The sequence below is a fragment of the Orycteropus afer genome, unplaced genomic scaffold (genome assembly GCF_000298275.1).
Source record: "Orycteropus afer afer isolate SDZICR_OR568_19922 unplaced genomic scaffold, OryAfe1.0 scaffold00105, whole genome shotgun sequence".
Classification (NCBI taxonomy): Eukaryota; Metazoa; Chordata; class Mammalia; order Tubulidentata; family Orycteropodidae; genus Orycteropus; species Orycteropus afer.
Genome location: NW_006921692.1, coordinates 2,275,917 through 2,285,705, shown reverse-complemented (window position 1 = coordinate 2,285,705; position 9,789 = coordinate 2,275,917). Strand labels below are relative to the sequence as shown.

Sequence of the window (9,789 nt, the reverse complement as noted above, 5' to 3'; positions counted from 1 at the left end):
ATAGAATTTGGGGTCAGAATTGCATTGAATATATAGATTGCTTTGGGTAATATTACGTTTTCACAATATTCAGTCTTCCTATCCAAGGTCAGTTAATTCTCGTACAGCTATTTGAATAAAAGCCTTTATTAGCTTTTGCTAATTTGATTCTTTTAGAGTTAGACTCTGTCTTAAGAGATGAAAATGATAGTTTTCACAGAGTGGAAATACTTTGTTGATGACAACAGCAAAGCAAAGTAGTTAAAGATTCTGAACTATGGAGAAGTTATGCTGTAATGCTATCATTTCAGAGAGTACTTCTGACCTAACTAGAGAATAGACTCACTGGTAGTTACACATGAAATGGGATCTGGTGAGATCTCCAATCTGGCTTAAGAGTCTAGAGAGACTCAGATTTGATCAGTGAGTCTTGGTTTCCCAATATACTTCAGACATATTGCTTCAGTAGATGACTTCTTTGTAAGACTGGAAGATTCCTTTTGTCTCTAGTCTAATCATGAGTTGATATACATTTGCATACTGTCCAATTTTAGATCACTCTTTACTGAGTTCATAACATATTCTTTTGACTATAAGTGGTAGTAAGTAATGCTCTAATCATCATCACAATGAGAAGGAATATTTTACTGGAAAATAAAGACAAGAATCTTTATTGTACTGAAATCCTTAGTTAAAAGAAACTTTTGTGAATTCAAGTTAATTAGCCATTAGGTAACAATAGCTTTTAAAATGGTTACCCATACTCCCCTGTGTTTTATTTATTGATTTGTTAAATTTTGGTTTCTCAAAAGTGGGAAGAGTACAGTTATCTTTGTATTTCAGTATTTATTGGCAGTTCATCAGCAAAACTAAGAACTGATATATGCTATTAGGAAAGCTACCCATATTTCTTTAGACAACAAAAGGAAATTAAAGTTAATTTACTCTGTGACTAAGATACGACTTACTCTTAGATAGTACTAAAGAGTTTGTTGTATTGTTTTATGACTTGATGATTACCATTAAAATGATCACAAAACAAGTGATGAATAAGGCCCTTACTGATTGATAATGATGATGTGTTATATTAAACAATGAAGTACAGAGTTGAAAAATGCATCAACTTTGCTTCTTAGGGTTATGCAGGGAGACTAACAATAATGCTAACACTTTTAGATTTTTGTGTAAGAATGAATCATTAGTGAAAACAGGTGATTGACAGTATGTTGTAATGTTGAATTCAGGCTTTAGAAAACAAAATCTTAATATTGTTAGGAAAGAACCAAGGTAACTCATGAGCAAACTATATCCAGTAGATTAAATTTAAACTTGATCCTTAATGTTGGGAAATTTGGAAAAATATGTAAATTGCAGAATTGTCTATTATAAGTATTTGGTAATATTTACGTTAAACCCATGAAAAATATGAGAAATAAAATAAAACCTAACAAAGCTGAAGCTCCATTTTCCCCCTCTTTACAGCGTGATTCCCTCATTCCTCTGACCCCACCGCAATACCTCTCCAAAACCAAAACCAAACTCACTGCCGTCCTAGGCAAATTGCTATCATGATGTTTCTTTAACCTTAATACAAGTATGTATCCATTAACAATATGTAGCATACATGGTATCATTTATAGCTATGGTATCATACTGTACATACCATTATGCAATTTGATTTTTTTTCACTGATCATGTTTCTAAGATTCCTCTATATTGGGAATTATTGAACTAGTTCATTCCTTTTAACTACTAAATAGTATTTTATTGTATATGTGTATACATATTTTATCTTTTTTCATACTGAAGTACACATAGACTATCTCTTTACATTGATTTTCTAATGAGAAGCTCACCCAAAGAAAGTAATGTGTTTCTTAGGGAAAGAGTGAAAAAATAAATTCTTTGGTAATCTAACATAAGAATTTAATTTTATAATTTTACAGACTGTATTTATAGTGTGTATTTATTCATGTTATTTATATGAATGATATAATTTGTTAATATCACAATACCAAAAATAAGAAATAGTAATCATCCTTTCTCTTCCCTTCCTTTTTCTAATTGTTAGGTACCTCAAGTTGAAATGTATTTCTTTGTGGAGCTTTATGAAGTAACTTCTGGAGCTGCAATAAATAACAGTGCTAGATTTGCTCAGATTAAAATATTAAAGGGTGTCGAACCTCAAAGCCTCGTATATTTTTCTGTTGGTTCTCGGCTGGCAGTGGCTCATAAGAAGTCTACTTTAATCACTTTGCAGGTGGGCAGAGATTCTGGGCCAGCGCTACTGATATCTGTTAACTACAGTACCCAGGTAAGCATGGAAAATATATTAATATGGGTGAAAGTTTTCTCATTTAACAGTAGCAGGTGTCATGAAATAGAATAAATGATACACTGTTTCTGACAATACTATTGTAGTTCACATTGCGTTAATTTGTATTGAGTTTATCCTTTAAACAGCTCAATTCTTTATTGATAACACTTAGATCATATGTTAAACTATAGGCTGTTCCATTTTTCTTTTCTTTGACAGTTAATAATACAATATAATTTATCTTACATAAGTCTGTTATGGAAAATTTCTAGAGAATTCAAATTACTTTATAATATAATTGTGTAAGACTAGAAACAAAAAGTTTCTCCTTATGGTTTATATATTTACTTCTTCACAATTTCCAAAACTCCCTGATAGGTATACCAAAAAAACAAAATGAAACTTACTGTCGTGGAGTCAGATCCAGCTCATACATGCTATCATTTATATCCGTCCTTGGGTTTCAGAGGTGGTATCATTATGGAAGTAGATTGCCCCATCTTCCTTCTGAGGAGCAGTTGGTAGATTTGAACTGCCAGCCATCTGGTTAGCAATCAAATGCCTTAGGCGCTAAGCCACCAGAGCTCCTGCTGATAGGTATAGTTCTTCAGAACTATGGATTCATTATTTCTCACTGCCCATTGTTTCATAATCTATCCTATTAGGCAACATTTTGTTTTGGTACCTAACTTTGACCTATTAAAGCACAAAAATTGTATCTGCTCAACTTGAAGCATGGTTGTAGGGATGGAAGCTTGCCTGCCTTAGTGCTCTCTCTTTTTTTCCTTGAATCATACAACTCCATGGAACTCAACATTTGAAAACCTCCATCTGGTAAATGCTGTCATTTCTCCTTTTGTTAGTTTGCTAGGGCTGCCATCACAAAGTACCACAAATGGGGTGGCTTAAAATGATAGAAATGCATTATATCATTGTTCTGGAGGCTGGAAGTCCAAAATCATGTTTGCTGAGTTGATTCCTTCTGAAGTCTTTGAGGGAGAATACCTCTTTCCTAATTTCTAGGCATGGCCAGTGATCCTTGGTGTTCCTTGGCTTGTAGCTGGAACATAACTTCATCTTTTTTCTTCATCTTTGCATGACCATTTTCCCTCTGTCTTCTACTCTTTTATAAAGAGACCAATCCTATTGGATTAAGACCTATCCTACTCCAGTCTGATCACTTGTTAAATAATATCTTCAAAGACCTTGTTACTAAACAAAGTCACATTCCTAAGTAATGGGGGTTAGGATTTCAGGATTTCAAGAACTTTTGGAGAGATATAATCTAGTCCCTAACACATGGTTTCAAGATTCCAACCCTCGTGACTCTCATGCCTCAGTATTACAAAGTTTTGTTATAAAGTGCTGTTTATTAAGTGCCTGGTTACATGACTAATATGGGGTGGCTCAAACAAGTAGAACATTCTATGTATAAAATGTAACATACATATGACAAATAAACTCACTGCTGTCGAGTTGGATCTGACCCATAGCAATCCCTCCTTGAGTTTCTGAGGTGGTATCACTACAGAAGTAGATTGCCCAATCTTCCCTCCGAGGAGTGGCTGGTGGGTTTGAACCACCAGCCTTCTGGTTAGCAGTCAAATGCCTTAGGCCCTATGCCACCAGAGCTCCTAATATAACAAATCCCACAGAGCAACTAGTGTGTTCAAACCATCAATATTTTGACTAGCAACTGAGTGCTTAACCACTGTACCACCAGAGCTTGTGCTTGTGTTATATAACACTCTAGAAATTAACTTCATTCTAAAAGGCCATGAAATGGTATGGATACAGAGAAATATTTTGATTCATAGCAGGGAGATTTTAGTGTTTTTCTTTTGAACGTTTAAAATAGGAAATGAGCAAGAAAAAAAAAAGTGCTTCATTCTTCCTTTTCTTCCATGAAATATATATCATCATGTATTCAGTATTTTGAAGAGTGAAAGAAGGGCAACTAGAGAAGAAAAGATAGTAAAGAGATTTGAGCCACATTGGTTTATACACTGGTTCATATTCTCAGATGAAAGAGAATTGAGGTTTTCAAAAAAAAGAAAAAAACTGAATGTCAATATCTCTCTATTATTCATTTAAATTATTCTATTCACAAGTTCCTTGCAAAACACATACTGTCGCTAGCATGTAACTCATTAAAGGGCACTTATTTATAATCAGTATGTTGTTGTTGTTATGTGCCATCAAGTCAGACCTGACTCATAGCCACCCCTCCTTGGGTTTCCAAGGCAGTATTACTATGGAAGGAGATTGCCCAACCTTCCTTCTGAGCAGTGGCTGGTGGGTTTGAACCACCAGCCTTCTAGTTAGCAGTCATGTGCCTTAGGTATTATGCTACCAGAGCTCCTATGATACTGATTTTCATAAATATCCAGTTTGACATTTCAATCTGCAGTTATAAACTTAGCAAAGAGTATTCCTGCCAGTGGCTTAAATAGCAAATAACACTTTAACTTTTTTTTTTTTTTCCCCACATAGATTTATTCCTTTCTTAACAACTGAGCAGTTCCTTAAAAGATGTTTTTAATATTTTATCCAACATTTTATCCATTTCAATCAGAGCATGTTCAGGCTATTTAGTGTACCCAGATATTACACTGATTGTTTCTTAAACTCCAACAAAGTTTTTGTTCTGCCATCGCACTGAAAATGCTCTGAAAAGCCAAACTCTTCATTGCTCTTCAGTTTTTGACACAATTAATTACTTCCTCCTTCATGAATTATTCAAATATTTTCTGGGCTTCTGGAATATACTTTTTTCTTACTTTTTTTGCCAACTTCTTCCTGTCACCTTTGTTGGCTCTTCGTAACCAGTAAGTATTCATCCATCAAGATTCAGTCCCTAGGCAAGATCATGCAGACCTAGTCCTTAAATATAATCTATCAACTGATGACTCCCAAATTTTTATCCCTAGCCTTACCTCTTCCCTGAACCAGCCCCATATTTTACTACTTCTACATGACGTCTTTACTTGAACGTCTCAAAGGCATCTCAGATTAAACATGTATGATATGATAAATAACTCTTGATTTCTGCCCTTAATGGTATTTACCCTAGGTTTATGCCATTCATCTAATTATCAGGTAAATTGCTAATCATCAAGATCAATCTTTTCTTCTTCTACACCCAACATTGAACTGTTCAGAAAAACATGGAATTCTTCAGATGTTACATTCGAAACATAGCAACAATTTCTTTGCACTCATTCACTATTCCTACCTAACATTACTTCTTGTGTACAGTAGTGCAAAAAGCCACCTGTCTTCTCTCCTTTCTTCCACACTCACCTCTTGCTACAACCTAACTATAAACAAATAGCCAGAACACTAAAGAAAATATAAAACAAAATGTGCCAATCTCCTTCTCAAATGTTGCAGTATCTTCCTGTCACACTTAGAATAATGACCTACACGGTCTGTCTCCCTAATATTTTCCTCAGATCCTTACATGGTCTATTCCCTTACTTCACTGAGGTTTCTGCTCAAATATCACCTCAAGACCTTCCATGACTCACCTTCTCTAAAACATGCCCTTCCTATCACTCTGTATCCCGTTACCCAGTTATATTTCTTCTTAGGACTCACCTTCATGTAAGATTATATTATTAATTTCATAACCTTTACTTTGTCTATTTCCTCCACTAGAATAGGTATTCTGGTGTTACCAGCTGCATCCCTAAATGCGACCTATTTGTTGACTCAGTAGTAAATAAAAACACATTCCTTTGATTCTACCCTATGTCCTCATGATTCGGTTTCCAAAATAATTTTAATAACCATAATTTGAAGAATGAAGAGGTACATATGTCCAGGAAGAGCCCTGGTGGGTACAGTGGGTAAAACATTGGACTGCTAACCAGAAAGTTGGTGTTTCGAACCCAACGGCTGTTTTGCTTGAGAAAGATGAGGCCATCTCTTTCAATAAAGATTACAGCCTTGTAAACCCTATGGAAAATTTTGTTTCCTATAGGGTCTCTATGAGTCAGAAACAACTCAAAGGTAGTGGATTTTTGTTAATATGTTCAGAACCTTATTCCTTAGACTATTTTCATGCAGCAGCAGCAGTGCACTGCTGTGGAGTGAGAGCCGACTCATAGCGACCCCTCCTTGGGTTTCCGAGGTGGTATCACTACGGAAGTAGATTACCTAACTTTCCTTCTGAGGAGTGGCTGGTGGGTTTGAAGCACCAGCCTTCTGGTTAGCAGTCAAATGCCTTAGGCACTATGCTACCAGAAATATTTCCATATCTAAGTGTAAATAACAAGAGGCCAGTTTCTTTGGCTTTCTCCTCTTTTCTCTCTGCCTTCTCCCTACTCCCTCTTTACTCTCCCCCCCAAAACATTTCTAGGCGTGAATAAAAATGTAAATATCTTTTTCTTGATATTTGTATTTTGCAGAATGTGTTACTTAAAATTGTGCCCTCTCAATTTTGAGTGTATTCACACTTGGAGAAATTCTGTAAGAGGAAATAGTGATACTTGTTTTCTAATTCCCTTTCTCTGTCTGTTTTCTGACCTGGAATCCCTGTTTCTCTCAGAGGCTTCTGTCTTTCCTAACCTTATCACTGTATGATCCATATTTTTCTCTCTACCTTAGAAGATTAGAAAAACTAAAACCTCCATAGTTTAGCAGTAGTGTTGGTATTGTGCATCATTTTGCATTAAGTTGTTGTTGTTGTTATGTGCCATCGAGTCGGACCTGACTCATTGCGACCCCTCCTTGGATTTCTGAGGCAGTATCACTATGGAAGTAGATTGCCCCATTTTCCTTCTGAGAAGTGGCTGGTGGGTTTGAACCACCAACCTTCTGGTTAGCAGTCAAGTGCCTTAGGCACTACGCTACCAGAGCTCCTATTTTGCATAAGAGAAATCAAATTTGTTTACATAATAAGAAAATGTTTAGAACAAGGTCATAGGTGTTATAATGTCATTTATATGGTGGTGTTTAATTTCTAGGAGTTGAGGAGTGCTGAAACAATTGGCCGTACACTCATATCTCCAGCTATTTCTGGGAAGGATTTTGTGAGAACTGAAGGCACGTTGGTGTTTGAACCTGGCCAGAGAAACACTGTAGTGGACATCATCCTAACCCCAGAGACAGCATCTTTAAATCCATTTCCTAAACGCTTCCAGATTGTGCTTTTTGACCCAAAAGGTGGGGCCAGAATCGATAAACTATATGGGACTGCCAACATCACTCTTGTCTCTGACTCAGATTCTCAGGCCATCTGGGGTCTTGCAGACCAACTGCACCAGCCTTTGGATAGTGATATTCTCAACAGAGTGCTCCACAACATTAATATGAAAGTGGCTACGGAGAACACAGATGAACAGCTCAGCGCCATCATGCATTTAATGGACAGGGTAAGAAGTCTTTAGAAACAGTTGGTGTCAGTTATTGCTAAATTATAATGAAATTATGATACAGTTAAGTTTCTGAACACAAGAATGAAATTCATAAGATCTGAGAGTCTACTTGGTTTTAGATGTGATTGATGTCTGTTTGGAGAACTCAGTCTTAAGCTGGTGTTGCTGTGCTCAGTACAGCAGTGACAGCCCAGTCTGAAAAGAGGCAGGAGATGCCAGAAACTGCAGGTTCCTTCTGATTCTTTAGGAAGTGGCTGATTACCTTTGGGGACTGTGTCTTAGTTTTTGGATCCCATAAAAAGAGGAGTTGAACTAGGTTATCTGTATGGTTCATCCAGTTAAAGTGTCGAGGCAAAGAAGCTGTTGCTCTCTTTTGTTCATTGCTTCTCTCTGTTGTTCATTACTACTTCTGGGCAGGAAACACTTTCACAGAAGTGGAGGACAAAGGGCTATCTAGATGATTTCAGGTGTTCAAGTTGGCATGGAGATGGACCAACTCGCCCTCACATTTAATATCTTTATTAATTTCCACCTGTGCAAGTGATGGAATAAAATGGGAATATAATATTCTAAGAACTACAAGTGAAAACAGATATCTAAAAAGAAAAATTGCTAAAGGAAAGACTCCTATAGAGGTTTATGATCAGCTTTTTTATCAAGATATGACTTATCAGCATATTTATATTCAAGTATAAAAAGCTTTATGTATGCAGAAACTTATAAATACTGTATTTTTAATATGTTATTCTGTGTAATCACATTGATTCCAACTCACCAACCCTATAGGTTTGTCTTCTTGAGCTATCCTTTGAAATTTGTTCGGCACTTTCAGTTCATAATTTTTTCCTTTCACTTTAGCTATTCTGCATTCAAGGACAAGTTTGAGAGTCTCTTCTGACATCCATTTTGGTCTTTTCTTTCTTTCCTGTCTTTTTAGTAATGTTTTGCTATCTTCATATATAATATCCTTTATGTCATCGCACAGGTTGTCTGGTCTTCAGTCATTAGTGTTCAGCATGTCAAATCTTTTCTTTCTTTCTTTTTTTTTTTTTTTTTGATGCATAACATGTTTATTTATTGGGGCCTACCATTGATAGCATACAGGACATCTTCCAGATGCAAATGGTGCAGGGAGCCACTGCAAGGGGAGAACTCACTGTCATAGAGTGGATTCTGACTCATAGTGACCCCCATTGGGTTTCCAAGGCTGTAAATCTTTACACTAGCTTGCCTCTCTTCCTTCCAGGGAGTGGCTGGTGGGTTTGAACTACTGATCTTCTGGTTAGCAGCCAAATGCCTTAGCTACTATGCCGCTAGAAGGGGAAGAGGGAGGAAAAGAGGGGGAAGAGGAGAAAGTTGGTGAACTTAAGCATCTGCAGGTGATGTTCTTCTGCAGCAAGGTGGGAAGTCTCTGGGTCTAAGAGTTATGAAGAACATGATCTTTGTAACTACATGTTTTATCTTAATGTGGGCTAGCAGATGTTGAGTGGTTTCCCAAGGTATGTAAACCAGACAGGCTTTGTTGTTGTTAGGTGCCCTGGAGTTGGTTCTGACTCTAATGACCTTATGTACAACAGAATGAAATGCTGCCTGGTCCTGGGCCATCCTAACAATTACTGCTATACTGGAGCCCATCATTGCAGTTGCTGTATCAATCCATCTTTTTGAGGTCTTCCCCTTTTTTGCTGATCCTCTACTTTACCAAGCATGATATCCTTCTGCAGTGACTAGCTCCTTCTGATAACATAATCAAAATATGAGAAATGAAGTCTGGCCATTCTGGCTTCCAAGGAGCATTCTGGATGTACTTCTTTCAAGACATATTTTTTCTTTGTTCTGGTAGTCCATGGAATATTCAATATTCTTCACCAACACCATGTCCAGATACATCAATTCTTTTTTGGTCTTCCTTATTCATTATCCAGCTTTCACATATATATGAGGCGATTGAAAATACCAGGGCTTCTGTCAGGCAGAATTAGTTAGTATTCAAAGTAACATCTTTGCTCTTTAACACTTTTAAGAGGTCTTTTGCAGCAGATTTGCCCAGTGCAATAAGTAGTTTGCTTTCCTTTTTTTTTTCAATTGTGATTTGGGTGAAGATTTACAGAG

The 9,789-nt window shown here is 36.6% G+C and overlaps 1 protein-coding gene across 1 annotated transcript in view; it reads left to right on the top strand.

Moving 5' to 3' along the window:
• ADGRV1 (adhesion G protein-coupled receptor V1) overlaps positions 1 to 9,789 on the top strand; it is a 947,781-nt gene that overhangs the window by 330,755 nt on the left and 607,237 nt on the right. Inside the window, exons 76-77 of the mRNA XM_007943393.1 lie at positions 2,051 to 2,293; positions 7,267 to 7,674. Of these exons, the coding sequence (XP_007941584.1) occupies positions 2,051 to 2,293; positions 7,267 to 7,674 (651 nt within the window). The remainder of the gene's footprint in view (positions 1 to 2,050; positions 2,294 to 7,266; positions 7,675 to 9,789) is intronic.